We start from the raw sequence: 21,658 nt of genomic DNA, 5'->3' as shown, positions 1-21,658 counted from the left end.
GGAATGTATATATTAACTAATCCTTTATAAATTCGTGATAACAAAGTAGTTCAATGGGCTACGTTTTGGAAAATAATGTTAGTTTTCATATATCCCAGAGTCCGTGAACACAGCACCAGAGGCAGCACCTTACCTGCAGTAGCGTCACGTTGCCGTGGAGACATTCCCTGCATTGGCAAAACGGTGTCCGACGACTCTTGCACTGGCTCTTATCTTACGCAGCACTTGTTGTAAACCAGACAGTGAATATAAATTGACTATGAATTATAAACAGGACACTTATTCGACGTTTATTCCAGAATATTTGACGTTGGTGACTACACTTCCGTTCCCTCCCGCTTAATGTTCCCGTGGCGTTACGTAAAATGTTCAAGAATAATTATCAGGTAAGTTTACTTCCACACCGTGAAGTTAGCTAGACGCTAGCGGCTAGGTGTTCTGTATTGGCTGATAGGAGCTGTTGTCCTGTGTAACATATTAAGCTATAAGCTCATAGTGACAGGCGGTCTGTTTGTCGCAGGGTGGAGCTGTGGTGGAGGTCTTCAGCGGACAGGGGAAGGACCCTGTAGCAAAGTGGAAACTGTGCGGTGGGCCGTCGGCCATTTATAAGGTGAGTTTCCGGAGTTGTTACTTTACCTAAGCCGATTTTATTGTGATGACATGACACGCGCAATGTTGGGAAAGATTACTGTTGAAATGTAGCTGGGCACAATACAATGCAAGTTACCCTGTTTAAAATGTAATAGTGGTGTGTACGTAACTATTTCAATTACTTTCCCAAAGTAATGTAACTTATTGCATTTGTTTACATTTTGATACATTTTGATGAATTTTGAATACATGCTCTCAACTGTTAACCATTTAAGCAGACAACATAAAGACAATAGGCTATAATAAAAGACTCCACAAGATTGAACTAAAGTAGTTAGCCTACCTTTTGTTTTACTGTGAGAACAGCACTTAACATCTTTAATCATCTTAACATCTCTCTTTTTGTTTAAGTAGCCTATATTTTTGGGCTTTTATGCCTTTAATTGATAGGACAGCTGTAGAGAGACAGGGAATTAGGACACACAGAGCAAAGGGCCACTAGTGGAATTGAACTGGGGCTGCTGCAGCTAGGATATAAAAGCCTCTGCATATGGGGGGCCTGCTCTACCCACTGAGCTAAATGACCCCAGATGTAAACTTTAACAGCTGGCAATGTCATTTTGGCAAATGCAATCAAATCAGAGTGTTTGCTCCATATTAAATGTGAAATAAAACTGCAAACACCTTAGTCTGGTGTCAAAGAATAAAAATCATAACACCTGACTGACATTGTTGCCGACTGACAGATTGTTCCACTAGCAAGTCGAGCAGCAGAATGGCACATGACCAGAGAACCAATCAGAAGCGTCAGTATCCAACTTGCGGCTTTGGAAAGAGGATGTTGTTGACATGAAAAAACGATTTGACAAATCCAAGCTTCTGCAGAGATTTTCAAATGTATCTAAAAATGTAATAATGGAAATTTCCAAAAGCAACTGTAATTTAATTACACATTTTCACCCATAATGTCACGGTTATTATGTACATTTTGTAATTAAATTATTCGTTACTCCCCAACACTGTTGATAGCACATACCAGTAGTCAAATTTACGCAGCATATCTGTCATTTAAAGACAATTCCGGGGCAAATTCAACCTGGGGCTATAGTTTCCTAATATCTAAAAGAATTAATCTGAAGATTTTCTTTTTAATGTCTCCTGTTCTGCAGTAGTTCTGTCTGTCCCTGCATCGCCACAGCAGTGTATAATGGGAGCAGTTTGTTTACTTCCGAAGCCAACATGTACTGTATGTAAACAGAGCTGTAAGACAAAGTCTCGCGTGAGAGTCAAGTTGATGCTCAGTATGTTTTTTTTTTTTAAGTATATTTTTCAGCTTTTTGCCTTTATTCGATAGTGATGACAGTAGAGATAGACAGGAAATGGGGAGGCAGAGAGAGGGGGAATGACACGCAGGAAAGGTCTGCCCGACGCGGGATTCGAACCGGGGACGCCTGCGGCGAGGACTGTAGCCTCTACATGGGGCGGCCGCTCTACCCACTGCGCCACGCACCGCCCCAGATGCTCAGTATGTTTACAGGCAGAATAAACAATATCCAGATTTACCGTATTCTCACTGCTACGCAAACTTTGTGCCTCCGAGTTGATATTCCTTTGTTGAAAAAACTAACGGGAGACGACCTGTAAACATACTGAGACGGTCAACTGGACTCTTGCGTGAGACTTTGCGAGATTGCGCGGGACTTTGTATTACAGCTCCATTTACAAACATGTTGGCTTTCTTGAGGTAAACATATCCCTCAGTGTAGTTTGAATTGCCATCTGACGCTGTCTGTGGGAAAAAAAAAAGTGGTTTTGTAGGATGTAAACAGTGTAAGATCAGTCTGCTCCCATGCTGCCGCGGCGATGCGGGGACAGACAGAACTACTGCAAAACAGGAGACATACAAAAGAAAATCTTCAGATTCATTCTTTTAGACCTAAAATATTAGGAAACTACAGTCCCAGGTTGAATTTGTCCTTTAAGTGAAGCTAGCACGGGCACTGTCTACATACTGTAGACGGCAACAAATGTTATACGGTCTAAACATGATGAACTTTAGGCTGAATGCTAAAGAAAAGCAGGTTCATAGCCTTGCTGTCATCATGGGTACATGATATGTTTAGATTCCCACCTGCACATTTGGGATCAACCCTAAACCCTCAGTCTTAACTCAGGGAAATCACAATGTTTAATTGACTTGCAGTGGAGAGGAGAAACAGAAAGCTTGGACTTTACACACTTTCGACCTCAAAGCCTATATGAAAACAAGCATTTGCAGTCAATGAGAGCAGCCACATAGTAATGGTCATACTCAGCAATGACTTAGCCAGGCCTCCTCTGTATTGTTTCTTCACGCAGGAGTATAATAAAGAGGTCAAAGGATTTGTTTACTGCCTGGAGGGAAGCAGCCAGACAGTCAAGATGCAAATGCCAGAGAGTGTGAAAATGCCTCGTAAGTCACCACCATACAAGCCCTCATTTTAAAAGTTTGTTTTTCTTATTTCTGCTTAAAAAAAAACCCCAATTCACTTGTTTCCCTTTTTGTTTTTCTTAGTTGGGCTTGTGCAAAGGTTCTTGGTCCTTCAAGTGAATATTCCTCAGTACAAAGACTTTTCTATTGAGCTGGTGTAAGTGCCGTCGTCTTTTACCTTATATACTGTACGTCAGTTCACCTTGAACATGGTTTGTGGGAGAGTACTGTACGCCATTGAGGATTTCTGTAGATAATTAATTAAACTTTGTGGCTGATGAAATAAGGCTTTGGATCGTTTTAACGGAGTAATTAGCATCACAGATGTTTTTTCAGAGAAAAATTATTATTGTAATATACAGCAAATTACACATGAGACTGTAATTTACACAATAATGAATCACATTGAATTCCCGCTGCGACAAATGACACAATGACAGTTTATTTACATTTCAAGGACACTACATAAGCCACAGGAAACACTGTACATTACTGTAGTACTGTGTAATATTTCAAGTAACTGTTTGTTCCTAAGATATTGTCAAGCTTTTTTCATATAAGGCTCAGTGAACAATTTATTATGCTATTTGTTTGTTCACTTCATGATAATATAATTTTTTTTCTTTTTACAAAGTCACACAGGTGTTGAAATATATTAATTTACCATAAACACCACATCTATCTATCTATCTATCTATCTATCTATCTATCTATCTATCTATCTATCTATCTATCTATCTATCTATCTATCTATCTATCTATCTATCTATCTATTGTTCATCTCATATTAGATAGTCTTATTACAGCAGATTTTACAGTCCTATAGACGGAGGTTTTTCTGTGATCCAGACTTCTTAACAACACTGCTGCTGCTGGTGATAATTTATGTTCTGGTCCGTTGTCTGTTCTGCAGGATAACTGATTCAGAACACTTGAAAAGAAGGCTCTACTTATCAACAGTGCATAAAGAGTTGTCTGCCACACTGTTACATGCAAAAATACCTTTTGTGGGATTGAAACGGGACATTGTGAGTATCTAACTTCTCCTTGTCCAATTCTTACAGAATTCTTATCAATGCTCTGCATATTTTACAGAAGGTGAGACCTTTTTAATGACTAAATAGTTCCTTTCCAATATCTCAGTGGTCTACATTGTGCCTCGACCTTCTATCCTTCGCCGCTCAACTGTTCAAAGGGTTTTTGACACTGGATGGCATCACCTTGTTTGCGACCTGTAAAGTCCGCAGAATCTTCACCATGAAAACGGAGCCTTCAGGAATGTCAGATGACGGTAATGCACTCGGTCACCCAACCACATGATTTACACAAAAACAGATTTGTCGGCTTCTCTTCAAGCCTCATCTGTGTGTCTAATACACGTTGAAGATGTACAGTAGTTATACAGTTGTCACTTTGAATAGATCTGTCATCAATCTTGTAAGTTTGTATGGCATAATGTTTGGAGAAAGAGAGGCAGAGAGCGTAGGCTGAAAGTTTCAAGGTGCTTTTATGTCTCCACGTCAGTCAGCCAGCCATTGTGTTTTCAGGTTGTCTGTCCTATTCAGCCTATTGTTGTGAATCGTATCTCAATAATGGGAATTTCTTTAAATATTGAATAATATTCACCGGGCGGGGCTCAGGGAGAAACTGACTGGATTTTGGTGGTTCAGAGATCATTGTGACCTCACCAAACAACATTTTGGCCACTTGTTTGTCATGTCTCAAGACGGTCTTCTTCAAATTTGACACAAAGATTTACAAGAACTCAAAGACCATTTATTGGATTTTGGTGGGCAAAGGTCAAAGTTCATTTATCCATTCATCAAGGCCGTCAAATCTGATCAAATATTCACTTTGACCCAAGGATGAACTGATTAGAATTTGGTGATTGAAGGTCAACGTCACTGTGACCTCTCCAATTCATGCTCTATTTGTGATACAATTAAACACGTTTGCCTGAAATGATATTATATGATATTTGATGTCCATCCTGTCAAAGGTCAGCTTCACTGTGCCATCATAATGTTCCGCAGGAACAGTTATGCTTGTTATTCAATGACCAGAAGTAAGTCAGGAAGGGGAGATTGTGACTGTACTTCCTGCAACTGTCCTGGTTGGCAGAGACACACAACTGTGAGGCAGAAACTCCAGATTGTTTAACTCTTATTTTTTCTCAGCATTGCAGAACCACAACAGCTGCATGCAGCGCTGGTAACTCAGTGCACACCTACGCTGCCTGTCACAAAAGACAGCTCTCATTTCGTATTTGTCAGCTGATCAAAGTGTTTAGGGTGCTACGTGACGACGTGATGATGTATCTGTGAATTATTGTGTGATTATGATTAATCTGAGATGGTTTCTCATTTTAACCTAGATATGTTTCTCAGTGGAGCTGGTCTCATGGACTCGATCCCTCGCAGCTGCCAGTTCCCACCACATGTAAACCACGTAACTCAGATGTTGAACATGGAGAATTTGCAGAAGGCAGAGATGAGCGCTGGCCTTGTGAACTCTGACTGTGGTGGGTAAGATTTTTAAAAAATTGAATATCTCTGAATTGATCGATAGATAAATGAAAGAGCAATTGTGGAAATTGGAATGCATTTCAGGCTGCATAGGAACATTTTACTTTAGTCAACAATACAGACTAAACTTCCATTTTGTGACCTTAACTGGACCCCTGTCCACATTCTTATGAGGTCTTCGGGTATAGGAGAGTATTTCATGGTTTGGGATAGGTCCATCATTTCAGTCAATGGAAACTGTATTTCTATGTACAATGATAATTTAGACAATAGTGTGCTTTGGTTGCATAGGGAAGGCCCTTTCCTGTTTTATAATGACCCCCCCCCCCCATGCACAAAGCAAGGTCTGTAAAGAAAAGGCTTTCCGGGTGTGGAGTGGAAAAAACTTCATTGGCCTGTACAGAACCCTGACCTCGACCCCAACCGGCACATTCAGGATGAAATGGAATCAAGCCAGGCCTTAACATCAAAGATCAGCTGGTTAGTGCTGTTGTGGCTGAATTGGAACAAATCCCTGCTGCTGCCTTTTCCTTACCTTAAATGCAAAATCTCATGGAAAGCATTCCCTGTAGAGTGGATCCTGTTACAACACCACATTAATACCCATGTCTCTGGAATACACTGTTGAACAAACACATAAAGACACACATGTATTCATAGAATGTGGATAAGTCTTCACAGGAACTCTGAAGGTGTGAATTCATACATTTACAGTGAGTGCACAGACGCCACAATTCACCTTTGATAATGTACACAGAAGGAGGCACACAAGCATCAGGGTGCCGAGGCGGTTCCACGTCCAGAAATTGTTTTCTCTGAAGAGGCCGTGATGATAATCGATTTGTTTTCCTCGTGTGAAATTCTTGCGGTCTTCATTTTTGTGTTCATTTGCCCCTCACCTGTATTTAGAGAGCTGCAATTATCTCCTCATATAAGAAGATATGCACCAGTAATCCAGCTCTGCCGCCTCTGTGGCCTTTTTATCAGCGTTTATTTATTTGTTCTGACAGCTGTCTAAGTCATGTTGAGTCAACCGGTAATGCCCATGGAGGAGAGGAGGAACCACATGCAAAAAATATCTTTTCATAATTAGCATCTGCATTATTAGCATAACGTTCCTAATCATAATTAAAACAATTGCCATTAAAGTAGGCATCCAATTTAACTGGGATGAAAGTTGCTTGGTTGATATCATTGCTTCAGTGCCCAATCTGTCAGAAACAGTTAAAAGTAAGCCACAGCCATTTTTGTCATGCAACCACAAACAAATCCCAATACACCAGAGACATTCTGTTATTCAAGGTCAGTGCGATCTCTGCTCAAAACACTGTTTAGTGCATCAGATATCATACATTGTAACTCAGTTTTGTATCATCATTCATATTTTAATGTCTAACTATTTTTCATCCAGTCCACCTTGTCTGTATCAGCTTGTTGGTTTTGTGTGTTTTGTGGATTAGGAGTGTGTTCTGTCTGCTGTGATGAAGATCAGACACGAGATGTGTTTTGCTGTTAGCACCAGTGGAGTTGTCCTAACGAGCCCTGCCACAAATAAAGCAGGGTTGGGTCATGGCCGTGCCAAGATTCCCACTGCAGCCCATTATTTTCACATGATGTTATGGAACACATTGATTCAATCAGCTCTGCGACAGAGTCCTATTCATATTCAACCATTTCTTTGTATGTGAACTGCACATTTTAATCAGTTACCTCTAACACAATGTAGATCCCCTGCAGCTTATAGAATCATGTAAAAAAAAAAAAAAAAAAAAAAATCATTCATACACAGCTGTCCACAACGAGACTTAGAATACAAAGTTACCGTAGTATATATGGTCTGATTATGTTGGCAATATACAGGTGCATCTACATAAATTACTTTAACTAAATCACTTCAAATCAAACTTTGTTTTCCTTTTTAGCCCCTCCCCCTGTCTCTCAAAGGGCCTTGCCTTTTGCTAGGTCGCCATTATAAATAAGAACTTCTTCTTAATGACTTACCTGGTTAAATAAAGGTTGAATGAAAAAAAGAGAAAGAGAATACAAGGTCAGCAGTCTTCCCCATGATAGTGTAGCTACTGAAGAGACCTTTTAAAAGCTCAGGAAACATTTGCAGCTGTTTGAAGAGTGACATCAAGTGAACTTTTTCACTATCTTCTAATGTTTTGATTCATTGAATTTTGGGTTTTCATTAAATGAAACCCATAATCATTAGAATTAAAATAAATCATGAAATATTTCAGTCTGTGTGTAACACATCTATATATTACTGTATATGTGATTCACTATTTGAATTGAACAGCTGAAATAAATGAACTTTTCCATGATATTCTAATTTATTGATATGTGCCTGTATCTCAAAGGTACTGCACTACATAAAGTGTAAAATACATGATACATTGAATTGAAGTATTATTTTCACAGTAAAAGGCTTTGAGAGCTTTGTGGCTATAGCCAGCCATCTTAAAAATGCTCTTCTAACCCCTTCACACTGAACAGGCTTCATGCTTGTATGTTTCAACAAAGTGAACAATGTAACTTTCATAAACCTGAGGCATAGTCTTTGGAAGTTGCAGTGGGTACTTGATCATTAGTTTGACTGACAATAGTTGAAGGAAATTGCCTAAAATTCGTGGTCTTTTCTACGATTTCACACAGTTCAATGATTAGTGATTGGCTGTACCAAAGGCAATCATAGACAAGGAAAATCTTATATAAATAACAGATCGATAATAGCCAAAGCATAATGGGGGAATTTCCTTGCAGTTCGTGATCACTCTAGCACGGCCAGACCGACCAGTTACCGACAAACCAGGCCCCAGGGTGTTTTGCAATCAGCCTCAGGCTCCAGGGCTTCAGGACCAAGTCCTCTTACTGGAAGAAAAAGCGGTGTGGCCGCAGATGGAATGGATAGAAATGCAGTCATTATCTCCAATAAGGTATATGCACGAGTCCCATAATAACATGTATCTCCCTAATTGATTTGGACCATCATGTCATAAGGTGCTGTAAGAACAAAGTAGAATACGTTGTCTTTAAATCTGCTTTTTCTTCTTTTGCTGTTTCCTCCAGGGATCCACTTTGAGTAGAAGGAACCAAAGGGTTTCCACGGAGAGTCAGATCATTTCCAAACTGAGGGAGAATTCACCACACGGAGAACCTTCACTTGCTGTTAATGGGGGTAAATTTGCTGAAGGGTTCATAGCTTCTTTTTATCTAGACACCTAAACATATTCTGGTCAGCCTGCTGTTTTATCGCCATATCACTTTTTAATTACTCTTTTCATTCCTCATTAGTTTGTTTTAATACACAGGAGCTTGGGTCTATCATCCGCTCATTTGAAGTCTTTAAGTGAAATGATAAATGGCTCTACAGGATAATGTACCAATGTAATCAGTAGTATACTTTGGTAGCATTCCCTGCACATCCATGGGTCTGAATTGTTGTTGATGGCGATACATGGGTTTGCTGCTACTCACCCTGGACCACAGTGAAAAGCAGCTAATGACAGAGAGAAGTCGGAAAGTAAGAAATAGTTTAGAGATACATATATATTATATAGTCTAATTGTAATGCAGACCCAGCAGCAGAATGCTGAGGCAGAGCAAGTATAAAAACAGTTTACTCTGCAAACAAATCCAAAATGGGAGCTGGAGGGGGAAAAATGCAGTATATGAGGGACATGAGGTAATTGAGATGAGAGTAAGTCTGTGGGTGAGTATACTGTATATTATACAAGGGAACTGATAGGTCAGATTAAATACACTGAAATGTAAAATCTCCTAAAAAAAAAACAACTGGAAAAAAAAGATAAGTTGTTGGGGAAGATCTAGAGAAGCTAAAATGTAATACTTACTTTTCTCATTTGCAAATTAAGTTAGTCATATGCACCGGATCAGGTGTTACGTTTCTGAAGTTATTTCATCTTGGTCTTGGTATGAGGAAAACGTTTCATTAACTGAACATGAAATATAAAATGCATGAAATCTATGGAACAAATGGCTGTAAATGGTTATATAGAAAATTTCCTTTTATGAGTGCAGTAGTCACTGATATATAACAACATAAATACAATCAAAATAACAAAGACATTCAATTGAGTTACTGCGTTAATTACATATAGTAATACCTGTTTTCAGATTTAATTGATGTTTTTTTTTTTTGCTAATGCAATCAAGAAAATGTAGCAGAGGAAATATCTAGAGACATGTAACAATATCTCCCCAATATGTATTCTGTCATTCCGGTGTTGAGATGAGGTTTTCAAAGTAAGTAGAAATAGAGATATTTTCATTTTAAGAATTCAACTCTGCTGTTAAGAGTTCAGGGATGGCAGATACTGTGTAAAACCACTCAGTGACCTTCTTAACATGGAAGAATAGCCCTGATATTATTCAGAGGTTTGAGAACATGACACTCAATCTTGTATGTCCAACTTTGTCTGAAACTTTGTCTGAAACTTTCCATAACTAAGATCTTTGGGGATACAGTATTAAACAAATCCCTATCTTAGTTCAGGGATGGCAGATATAGACTTGAACTATTCAGTGACCTTCTTTACATAGAAGAACAGCCCTGACATACTTAATCTTTTCTCTTCCACTCATACGTTAAGGGTGTAAGTGTTACCCAGTGAAACATACCATATAACTAAAGACCTAATAGGTACTGTATCTGATAACAGATCTTTAACTACTAGGAATCTCAACAAGACAATATTAGAAATTGAGTGGTTAACATTCCAGTTTATTGTGATGCACAAAGTGAACAATAGTATCAATAGACCTTTTCAGAGAGTATAAACAAAGACAGGTGTGGCTCATTAGAAAACACTCTGGTACACTAAATGGAATGGAGCCTTAATTAGTATCCTTGGTAACACCTGTATTTGTTTATACTAGTGTTGGGCGATTTTGACATTCTCAGATCGTCCCAATCGCCCTCCCTGGAGATCGCCGATAGACCTATCTATCGCCCGGGTCCGGGGGGGGTTGGGGTTGGCGGCGGCCGTTCCACGTGTTCGTTCGACCGGGGGGGGGGGGGGGGGGGGCGGCGGCGGCGGCGGCGGCGTATGAGTATCGCTTTTACCGTGCCCTGCTGTCATGCTGTCATGCATGCGCGCTTCTCTCTCTCTCTGTGTGTGTGTGTGTGTGAGGGCTAATAACGGAGAAAGAGCGCTATGATCAATGAACGGAACGCTATTGCGTTGCCGAAAGCCGAAAAATCTATTCTGGCGGACGTAATTTATTTGTGGCATTAGTGAACACCTCGTCGGGCTGTAACATACAGTAACAGGGCTGGCGTCGGCAGCCTAGTCACAGCCACAACACCAGCTAAACGTGTTTCCTCAAATTTGAGGCGGAGTGGCCACCCTGTTTACTACAGAGATTTTGTGTGCGGTCATATGACTACCTGGCTCCGTCTGATTGGACGTCGCCAGTGGCTGCATTTGATTGGTGAAACACTGTCATTTGACAGAGTATCTGTTGGAAGCAGCAAGCCAAGCGGCTTCATTAAAACAAAACAAACAGATTGCGCATTAGATCAATAAAAAAGTAGCGAGTATGTGTGTGTGTGTAAAATCGCCAAGAAAACAAAACATCGCCGCTCGTCCTTCCAATCGCCGATAGACGATTGGATCGCCAATCGGCACAACCCTAGTTTATACTCTCTGAAAAGGTCTATATTTGAGAAACAGATAATGCAACACACTCCATGTGTGGGAGCTCTGGTAAGCAGATCAACTCAAAGGTGAGGTTTTTGCTCTTTTCTTTAAATATCCAACCAAAACACTTTTAAATCACTTATCAAATGAGACTTAGCACAAAAACACCATTCACACCTGAAGACCTTCGATCATCAGGGGGTCTGCTCACATGACAATGAACTACTTAATCCTTTGTACTTCTCACACTGAGACCACCATTGAGTTCCCAAATGGTGAGGTTTGAACCTAGGTGGTTGATTCATTTACAGATAACCAAAAGGCATAATACCGTACACATTGTTTCAGAGACAACATTTCAGGGTGGGGGGTCTGACTCTCTTACAAAAATGAGGAACCAGAAGACTTGTTTGCTATTCTATATTTAAAAAAATGAATCTTTATAGATGAGAATCACTCACCTCACTTTAAACCAAAGTGAATATAATATGCACCTTATGCAAATTATTCTAAGAGCTGTTTGATGGCCCACTATAGAAATGCTTGCAGGCTTTATGACAGCTCTTTTTGGCCTTGATAGTGCACACAATTATTCTACTGTGTATCGGTAAAAGCATTACAAAAGAACCAACTCACACAGTATGTTCTCCCAACCAATTAATATAAGCTTTTACAGTTTGTCATACACCATCATTTGGGCATGACTGAATGCAAAAATGGAGGATTAAAATTCCTTAATTCAGTTGAACATAATGTTGCTGGATCTATTCCCTCCGCACTGAATGAGTGTAAGAAGCTCAGTTACTGAAATGCCTTCATTAATAAGGATTTTCACGGTGCATAATCAGTTCAAGGATATGCTCCTGGCAAGCTCTAATAACATTGTTGTGTGGCTGTTGTTGTTTCATAAAAGCTTTTCTAATGTTGCAAGTGCTGTGTGTAGGAACACCTGGCAGGTTACAGCCCCGTCCACCAGCAGACAGGCAGGGATCAAGGAGGCCCCGGGTCCTCAGCGCCGGGAGAGAGAGGCTGGCATCAGGTACTGCACATTATAGTCTGTTTGTGTTCAGGGATGTACAGTCAGCTATGCTGAATGTGCAGTGCTATGAAAAAGTATTTGACTCTTTCCTGATTTCTTACTTTTTTTCAAATTCATCACACTTAAATGAGCTTTATGTAAGACTGTGGCCAAAACTGTAGCTGCAGTCAAATTCAAAATACTACAGCGTGTTGTTTCCCCTCCCCCTCCCTCCCAGACTTGAGGTTGCCAGATAGCCACATGCTAACCTCTGCCCTGCTCCAGTTTTGTGGCTATGGTACCCCTCACACAGTCTCTACGTAACCGAAACCGTGGCGATGTAGTAATAGACTGAAATAAAGTGGATAAAGCTGTATACATGCACTGGGAAATGGATTATTGTGCAAAAAGCTTGTGTGTGTCCAGGAGAAAATGAGCCACTCCGGCATTTGTCCTCAAATTCTTCTCCGCTTTCAGCCGTCTCCATTTTTCAAACGCTTCTCCTTTACAGATCCTGGTTTTGTTTCCGCTTTTGTCGATAATGTTTCTGAGAGTCATAGTGAGGTCTTTTAATGTTAGTAATGTCAGACATAGTTCACAACGCTTGTAGCTGCAGCTCTGTGGTAACTGGTGGCAACCTGGATGCCCAAATGCTACTGACTTCCTGATTGGGAGATAGTGGTGGGTGGAGCAAAAGGCCAAAACACAAAAATCAAAACAGAAACATGATTAGTGTGCTGCAAATAAAATTTTTAAATGCAAACATTCAAGTATTTCAAATTAACATGATTACTTAGTCTCTGGTGACATATTGGGTGATTTCATGATTACTTGCCACATATTTCTTACATATAGCTCCTTTAAAATTTTGAGATCATCAAACATATTTTAATATTAGACCAAGACAACCCAAGTAAATACAAAATGCAGTTTTTTAAATAATTATTTAATTTATTAAGAGAATAAAGCGATATCCAAACTTACATGTGAAAAAGTAATGCCCCCACCCATGAATCAACTATGATAAACCAAATGTGTTGGAAAGCTGAGTTCAATGTCACTACCTGGGCCTGATCACTGCCATACCTGTTGAATCAAGAAGATTTTTTGGGGGTCAAGTCACCAGGTCTGATTTTTTTAAAGTAGTATGAACACATTTTTTAAAATCAGAATCAGGCCTCCATATGTGGTCCTGAATCAGATTCAGATCCGTTTATTTCCAATGGACCCCAGTATGAACAGCGCAGGCGGATTTGATGCGACTTTTATGTCACTTTACAATGTTTACTCTGGGTTGTAATGACCATGTTGACATTGTTTCTTAATAAACCGAACGCTGCCCAGCGTGTTGAGACACTTTTCGGAGGTTTATTCCTATCCACAAGTTTCCGAACGTCATCTATGGTCAAAACTGGCTTCCGGTTTGCCGGTTTGGTGGAATTTTACGTTTACGTTTCCATGGTTTTCAGGCGTTGTCATAGTTGCGGTAAACGCATGGATCTATTAACGCTGGCTTTTAACACAGATGTAAATTTGTGTGATATCCACTGTTAAAAGCTGCTGCGATGATCCATGCGTTTTACCGATTTTCATTGGGGGGAAAAAAAATTAAAATCCATGCATTTACCGCGGCTACTGAAACCATGGAAACGTAAACATAACATTCCAAAACCGGCAAAACAGGCTACGTTTTTGACGTTCGGAAAAAGGTGGATATATAGGATATAAAGTAAAGTAATGGTAGCCTAACTGAAACTAAAACACACTCTTTTCCTCCTCAGCAACTGCTCAGGCATTTTCCAGCTTCCATTTCACAGACATTTCGAAATAAAAGTGAAAATACTCATTCCCTCTATGTTTCCTGTACAACAGCGTGCTGCGCCTGGCGTCGTTGTGTTGTTTTGCGCATGCGGGTCAGTTCGGAACTGCAAACCGTTCACACTGGAATCTGATATAGGCCACATTTTAGACAACCAAACAACAAGTGAAGTAGGATCAAAGATCTCAAACAGCAAAACATCAATTTAAGAACAGATGAAAAAACTAAATTATTGACATTAACACAGTATGAAAATGGTTACAAGGCCATTGTCTAATGTTTTAATGCTGTATGTTTATATATTGGGTTCAGATGCTGTTGTGCCCGGTCACGGCAGGCGGAGGAGTAAAACGAGCGGGCCAGAGGGCGGGCGGCAACCTCTGATCCGAACAGAACAGACAAAGCACCTAACAGCAGGTGAGGCTCACATCTGCTGTGACTGGCGAGCGTTCAAGGCAGCAGGAAGCAGCAGCAGGAGGACAGGTGTACTCTAACACTGAGCGCTGGTTTGATAGGTGTAAAGAGACAGCGAGTGATGGGAGCACAGGACAAAAGAGAATAATGTACGTGTTTAGGGATGTGGATGTCTACTTCGCATGGTGCAGTTTTACCGAGTAGCTCCTGAACACTTGAGGGAAAAAAACATATTCCTGCTCTTAATTCATGAATTAGATCACTTGAAAATATTGCATGGATTTTAATGAGCCTCATTGTGCATTACACACACCATGGCATTTGTTCTCTTTTTTGCTTAAATTGTGCACAACCTACGTCAAGGCCATTTACTGGATTCTTTTTTTTTTTTGGTGTGGAAGTAGCCCGTACTCCAATCAGCACCTCCCCCTAACCACACAGAGGCATATACACACACTCACCTACTCCTGCATTGTGCTGGCAAAAATGAGCGCATGTGCTCTGAAAGCTCATTTCTGGATGTTTCTCGACAGTAGTAAGCTCCTCTGCTGCCGCCCTGCCCAGAGATGGAAAGTAGTTAGTTCATTAATGGTAATGTGGCACATTAAATAAAAGTCAGAGGGACATCTCCTGGGCCTAGGGTTGCCACACAGTGGGCAATTAGAGAAAGTGATTATACTGTCAAGAGGTTCAAATGTGCTCACTCATTCAGATACTTGTGGTTCTTTCTTTGAGCTCGGGCCTATCATGGACTTAATAATTCAGTGTTTTCTTTCATGCACACCTGAACGTGTGTAACTTTCATTTAAGGTTTAACAAGCTTTTACCCCCCTCTGGATATATACAGTATTCAAACTTGTACTAGTGTCAGGTTCTGTAACACTGCTGTAATATCTGTCTGTTTTTCCTTGAACAAAACCAAAATGAGATCAATAATTACTTGGAAAATAGATAGCCAGTTCAATTTTTAAGCATGTTTGGACTGAGCTGCTGCTTCGTGAGTGAAAATTCGACAGTAAACTGGTGTTCACAGTACTGATTATGTTATTTATATTGTTATATTGTCATTAAGGTATTAGAGTAGCAAGGGCCATCAAATGAACCCTACAGAAATGTTACTGCAAGAGAAATTAATGTTCACTTTTGGCAAGCAGTGGAATTCATTACAATCTTACAGTGTTGTTGTGAATTTTTATGTGTGTATAGTTAAATGAACTGAGAATGACATCAACCACATTATGAAAACATTAAAAAGGGCTATATTACTCAGTGTAATTACACTACTATAATTATTCTATACTCTAATTTGTAGCCAAGTCCACCATGTTTATTCTAAAAGCATTATAGACTTTGTACATTCAAAACTCTATTATTTTATGATGCTGCTATGCAACCAAATCTTTTTCAAAGAGAGAATTTCCTCCTATTCAGGCGAAATCTGTCTTTCTTTTGTCTTGTCTTATAACCTTTTATTTTAGATGAGGTCACTGCTGTGGAGGAAAGTTTCAAAGCGGCTTCCGACCCAGCGGAGTGTCTCCCCTGCGCCATCCGTCCAGGTTCGTCTCCTGACCTGCGGGTCCGGAGCAGCTGGGAGAGTAATGAGGGGTCCGAGCCCCAACTCAGTCTGCAGGAGGAGGTGTTCATTTTCTCATCCCAGCCTCACTCACCCAAAGGAGGGCAAGGCCAGGGTGACCAGGAGAAGATAGAGATGGGAGATGAGCGGGTTCAGAGGAGGAGCGGGAGGCGGCATGAGGCTCAGCCTGAAGATGACTTCATCGGGAGTGAAAGTGATGAGGTATGCTTTGTTCCGCAGACACATGCAGGCCGTCCTCGGAATGCATCTTCTGTGGATCTGAGTATAATGACCACCTACCTTGAAAAAGTAATTTAGCTACATTACCTCTACATACACTAGCGGTTTAAACAAATACCAGAGAATTTACCAGATCCATTTCTCCATTTAAAGCCCCACTGTGTAACTCCTCTTGTTATCTATTAACAAAAATTGATTATTTCATTTAAAAGAATGTGTGTCATTAATTAGTAATTACCCCCATCAACAAACTGAAGTGTTCTGGTAAGCTTGGAATTTGCCATTCATACAGTATATACATAGAGCAGGTAAGCTCAATGCAGGCTGTCATGTTGTGCCGCCATCTTTTATGTTCAGTGGCAGCGTGTCGTGACCGTAGGTAACCACGGAAACACTGACTCACCGGCAGTGATGGGAATAACGGCGCTACTCAAGGCGATACTTTTTTCAGTAACGAGGAATCATAATGTTACTGTTTCCCCCGTTATAACGCAGTTACTGTTACTGACAATAAAATGCACCGGTACTTGACTCAAGAAGCTCCGTTACAAAATAGTACACCCATTAAAGTCTACGTTATATAGCCTACACATTTTTTTTCAGTCCATCTAATCAACTAGTTGGAAAAAAGCCGTTTATAACTAACCGACTTGCTCAGTATTCCTCCACTCAGGCAGGCTCCACAACGTTGCGCAACGGACCACTTGTTTGTTTGTTTATCCCGTTCCGTGCAGCGGCTGTTGTCCATCTGCCCAATTTCACGTGAATGCAGCATAAAGAATACGATTGAGTTGGAACCTCACCGCTAGATCGGAGACATTTTTACACAGTGGAGTAACAGTGTTTGCAACAGTAGTGTAATTTAATCTCAGTTTATCAGGAAATAATCAGAGCATTATAATTATTTTGATCAAATTAGAAATAGAAACTTCAAGTGTTAGTATTTTATTTATTTATTGGTTTATTTAACAGGGACAATGCAACACTAATCAACAGTATTTAAAAAAAAAAAAAAAACTGCAAGTGAGCTAGAGTTGCCCTTTCACACCGCGGATTTAACGAATAAACGACACGAAATTGCGAAATATTCGCGGCCAAATATTTCGCATCAAAACCATTCACACCGGCGGCGACACGAATATGCGACAGATGTGACAATTAGATTCCAAAGTTTCGCTTTGCGACGGCTGGTTCTTCGCCTCCACGTCATGTCTTTAATCTGTTAATTACCCTCATGTATTCGCTACGTTATGCCACTGTCGTCTTGTTACCAACTTTACTCAACACAGCAGCTCACTGATCAATATCTGATCACTGATCAACATCTGATCACTGTCCTGACAGTATGAACACACTCTATTGCTATTTCTCCTCCTCTCCTCTTTCCACTTACCCCCCCTCCTCCTCCTCCTCCTCTTCCTCCCCTCCTCCTCCTCCTCCTCCTCTCTCCTCCGAGACACAGGTTATTTATTGTTTACATTAGCGGCCAAGCACGTGTCCATGCGCCCATGTGTGTGTGTGTGTGTGTGTGTGTGTACGTGTACGTGTACGTGCAGTGCGACCGTACGCCAGAGAGACGGCAGGTGGAGGGGCTGACTGGCAGAGATCAGAGCAAAGACGGTGAAACGCAAAAAAAAAAAAAAAATTTCCTGTGAGAGACTGTGCGGCCACAGTCTGTTGTGGGAAACAGCTGTGTTCTGACCTGGGGTGTGTGACGTAGCCTACCTCCTTTTCACGCTACATGATTGGTTGATGCGTTTATTCGCGGGGCGAAAGCTCGGAAAAATCGACCGCACGACGAAAAAAAATTATGTCGCTTTTTCGCCGCGACACATTCGTGGTCGGTGTGAAAGGACCCATGATGAAAACCGGGGTTCGAAAAAAAATATTGATGCGCGAATTATTCGCACGAAAAATACGTCTCCGGTGTGAAAGGGCCTAGTAGGACTAATTTTCATCCGTTGTCCCTGGCCAGATGTTAAAGGATCAGATCAGTTACACCTCAGAATTTGTATTCTGGAGTGTAGTCTATTGTACTATCACACATTTTGCATTATACTTTGACTTAACAGGTCAGTATAATAACCCTTATTTATCACCAGATAATGTATTCATGGTTCTGTGAAAGTATTTTTCTTTATGCTGAACAGGGAGTGCAAAGATGACTACCTTCAAAGAAATGCTAATTGCTTTTACTTATTTAAAATGTTATAATAAATTAGATAATTCAGATGTAAGAGCCTCATTTTGTTGCGCCACTGATTAGCTCATAGCCTTAATATAATGACATTCAAGTACCACGTTCTGTGCTTTACCATTAATAGTTTTTAACTCTCTTTTTTTTGGATGATGTGGATCCAAACAATATCCAAATAGCATGTAAGATCATGTATAATAGTATCAAGCAGGAGGAAATGTTCTCCAAAACATGAGAAATAAATGGGGGCCTCTCTCAAGACTCACCATGTTCCTCTGATACTGTTTGCATGTGCAGATGTGCACTTCTGGAGAAAACAAAACAATATAAAACGAGTTTGTTTGAAAAAATATTATGCTTTTCATGGTGACCTTTCTAAACTGCGGATATGGCTGGTGTCTCCTGCAGCGCTCTGTCAGGAGTTGACATTTTTCTGTATATTTTTTGCATTTCCTGTTGATTTGGAGAATAATGTTATATCTATATTCGCCTCTTTTTAAAGTGCACAACCTTCTCAATTTACGTGGCTGTCATTTTACAGTTTGTACAGGCCAAAAAGAGCATTATACCAGCTTATTATTAGAGTTGGACTACTCCCCAAAACAAAAACTATGGGAGAGAGCACTACAAGTAGTTGCTCTCAGAAAGGTGGGGGGGAACAGACACACACACACACACACACACACACACACACACACACACACACACACACACACACACACACACACACACACACACACACACACACACCAAAGCTGAATGCTGTCCTAATAATGAACCTATTAAAATACTCTTGAAAGTAGCGAACACCCACCCACCCGCCATCACAAAGCGTTGTCAGGGCTTTGACTAGTAGACTATAATGTGCAGCATCTTTTTTTCTTTCTCCTGCTTTTCAAAAGACCTGCTGTACCCTGCTGTCAATATAGTGCATCTGAACACACAACTGTGTGATTGAAAACCTATAGTAGGTAACCACTGGCATTTCTACTGACTTTTCAACCCTGTTGCCTCTAATATTGCTCGGACTATAGTTACATAGTCTATAGTTCATTTCCTTCTCCATCTTCATATGTGGAAATGGCTAATGTAGATTTTTGGAGAGTGTCCAGTCCACTGTCCACTGGTGCTTTGGAAAAGTAACTGATAGAAATGATAGAAAGTGATAGTGATATAAATGCATGCAAATAAAATTAAATTACAGCACTTCACAATGAAATAACACTGAAAGTGTGTCTGAGGGGGGTGTTTAAAGGAGCACCTCTTCAAATTAACACATTAAAATCAGCTGCCATCACTTAGTATGAACTAGGGTTAGAGGGTGAAAAAGAAGTGTGTCATCTCATTCCCTACGTGCAGAGTTAGTAATTTGATGCAGATGCACAGTATTTTGACACGACCTGCAGAGAGAAGGGCATTTTTTCTGTTTACTGCCTTCCCACCCACAAGTTTCCAATGAGATGGTCATTTTGAAAATGACTGTTCTTCACAGGGGAAATAGAGAGCGAATCACACTTGTTTGTAATATCCAAAGAAAAGACAGTTTTATAAAAGGACACAATGGCTATTCCCTTAGGTATCCAAAAATATCATAAGTTGGGTAACCACAGCTTTCATAACTATAAAGTACGCTCCAGCTGGGGTACGGTTAAATGTTTTTCTGTGATAGATTTTTATGACGGCTGATTGAGCAAGGCAAAGTATGGCACTGTAGAGTAGAAAACTGCAAACTGCGTATTGCCACAAATGTTGAAAACACGCCGCATTGCATGACTGCAGGAGTTATTGTAACGACGTCTTCCAACAGGGTGAAAATGAAAGCCATCAGCTGTGAAAGTTCATTTGAATTATGAGCTTTTCTAATTGTGCTGCACAGTTTCTTTCAAATATTCATTCCGGCCTTAATCGCTGCTGCTGACAAAACAGGTTGCTAATGCCGTCTCAATGGCCACAGTTTAACCAAAGCCTCAGTTCAATTGCCAAAAGGAGAATCACATACCTGGTTTAAATTAAATAACATTTCAGCATTCAGTTTCCTAATACACTGGCATTACAGAGCGGTATCAGGAGGTCAGACAACCAGCTGTGCATGAAGTGCAGGAGGATTTTGTTGAAGGGATTAAAGGGACATCATTTTTGTTGACATCAGGATAATAGTTAAATACAATTCCAAAAGAATGTCTTTCCTCAGCAAAGGAATCGTTGCAGGGAGGCAGACGCAGTGTAGGAATGTATTGGTTCCTGCTGAAAATAACAATTAATGAGCCATACAGACAAATATAATGACAAAGATTCATATGTCAACCAAGAGAGGAATTCTGTTTCTCAACTCTCATGAACCACATTTGATAAGTTAGTGAGCTGTGATGACTTTGTTAAACTATGTTCAGACATTTACATGGCTTGAAATTTGTATTGTAATGGTAAGGAGGAAATCTGCTGTAAACCAATTTCCAAAGTCAGATAATTAGAATCCTACAGTATATTTTATTACTGTAAGAATAACAAAAGATATGAGCAAAATATTTTTTGTATTATTCTGCTATAAATTTGGAAATTCAACCTGCATGCACAAGGACAATCACATTTAGAGACACTGTCCATCTTTGCAATTCCAAGGCAACAGATATTCAAATTGTAAGTTGTAACAGACAAATCAGTCTGATATACAGGTTATCTTCCTTAAGCACAGAAGTGCTGGGTGTAGAGGACATTTTTCTGCATTATTCATGCAGGTAATACATGGATGAAATGAAAAATCTCATTTTGGGGGTTTAGGAAACCACCAAGCATTACAGATTGAAAAAGAATGAACGCTGAGATTCTACCGCTCTATAGAGCACATACTGTATGTGAAAAATAGGAATTAAACTGATTTTTTGGTATTAAATGTCATCTTGCAGAAAAGCTTGTGTACACATCCCAAAAATAGGCCTGTGTCTAACAAAAACCTGCTGCAACTGCATTTGAAGTCAAAGAGTACAAAAGCGCCACTAGTATAAAATGGTTTGAACAGACCAACTTGCCAACTTCATACAACCACACACTGTCACCAGCAAGAATAATGCAACATGCTGTATTTCAAAGGCTATGGATGCCAGACCTCACTAGTAGTCAACATTCTCATTAATAAAATAGATTTACA

The 21,658-nt window shown here is 40.1% G+C and overlaps 1 protein-coding gene across 1 annotated transcript in view; it reads left to right on the top strand.

Moving 5' to 3' along the window:
- Positions 1-365: 365 nt before the first annotated feature.
- cfap20dc (CFAP20 domain containing) overlaps positions 366-21,658 on the top strand; it is a gene marked incomplete at both ends in the record, with an annotated part of 46,965 nt that continues 25,672 nt past the window's right edge. Inside the window, 10 exons of the mRNA XM_083972173.1 lie at positions 366-386; positions 521-610; positions 2,950-3,043; positions 3,146-3,218; positions 3,975-4,089; positions 4,205-4,352; positions 5,436-5,582; positions 8,353-8,525; positions 8,659-8,767; positions 15,982-16,298. Of these exons, the coding sequence (XP_083828299.1) occupies positions 366-386; positions 521-610; positions 2,950-3,043; positions 3,146-3,218; positions 3,975-4,089; positions 4,205-4,352; positions 5,436-5,582; positions 8,353-8,525; positions 8,659-8,767; positions 15,982-16,298 (1,287 nt within the window). The remainder of the gene's footprint in view (positions 387-520; positions 611-2,949; positions 3,044-3,145; positions 3,219-3,974; positions 4,090-4,204; positions 4,353-5,435; positions 5,583-8,352; positions 8,526-8,658; positions 8,768-15,981; positions 16,299-21,658) is intronic.

Source organism: Trachurus trachurus, assembly GCF_905171665.1.
Source record: "Trachurus trachurus genome assembly, chromosome: 5".
Lineage (NCBI taxonomy): Eukaryota > Metazoa > Chordata > Actinopteri > Carangiformes > Carangidae > Trachurus > Trachurus trachurus.
Note: the sequence above shows the minus strand (reverse complement) of the source record. Positions and strands in the feature narration are given on the sequence as shown.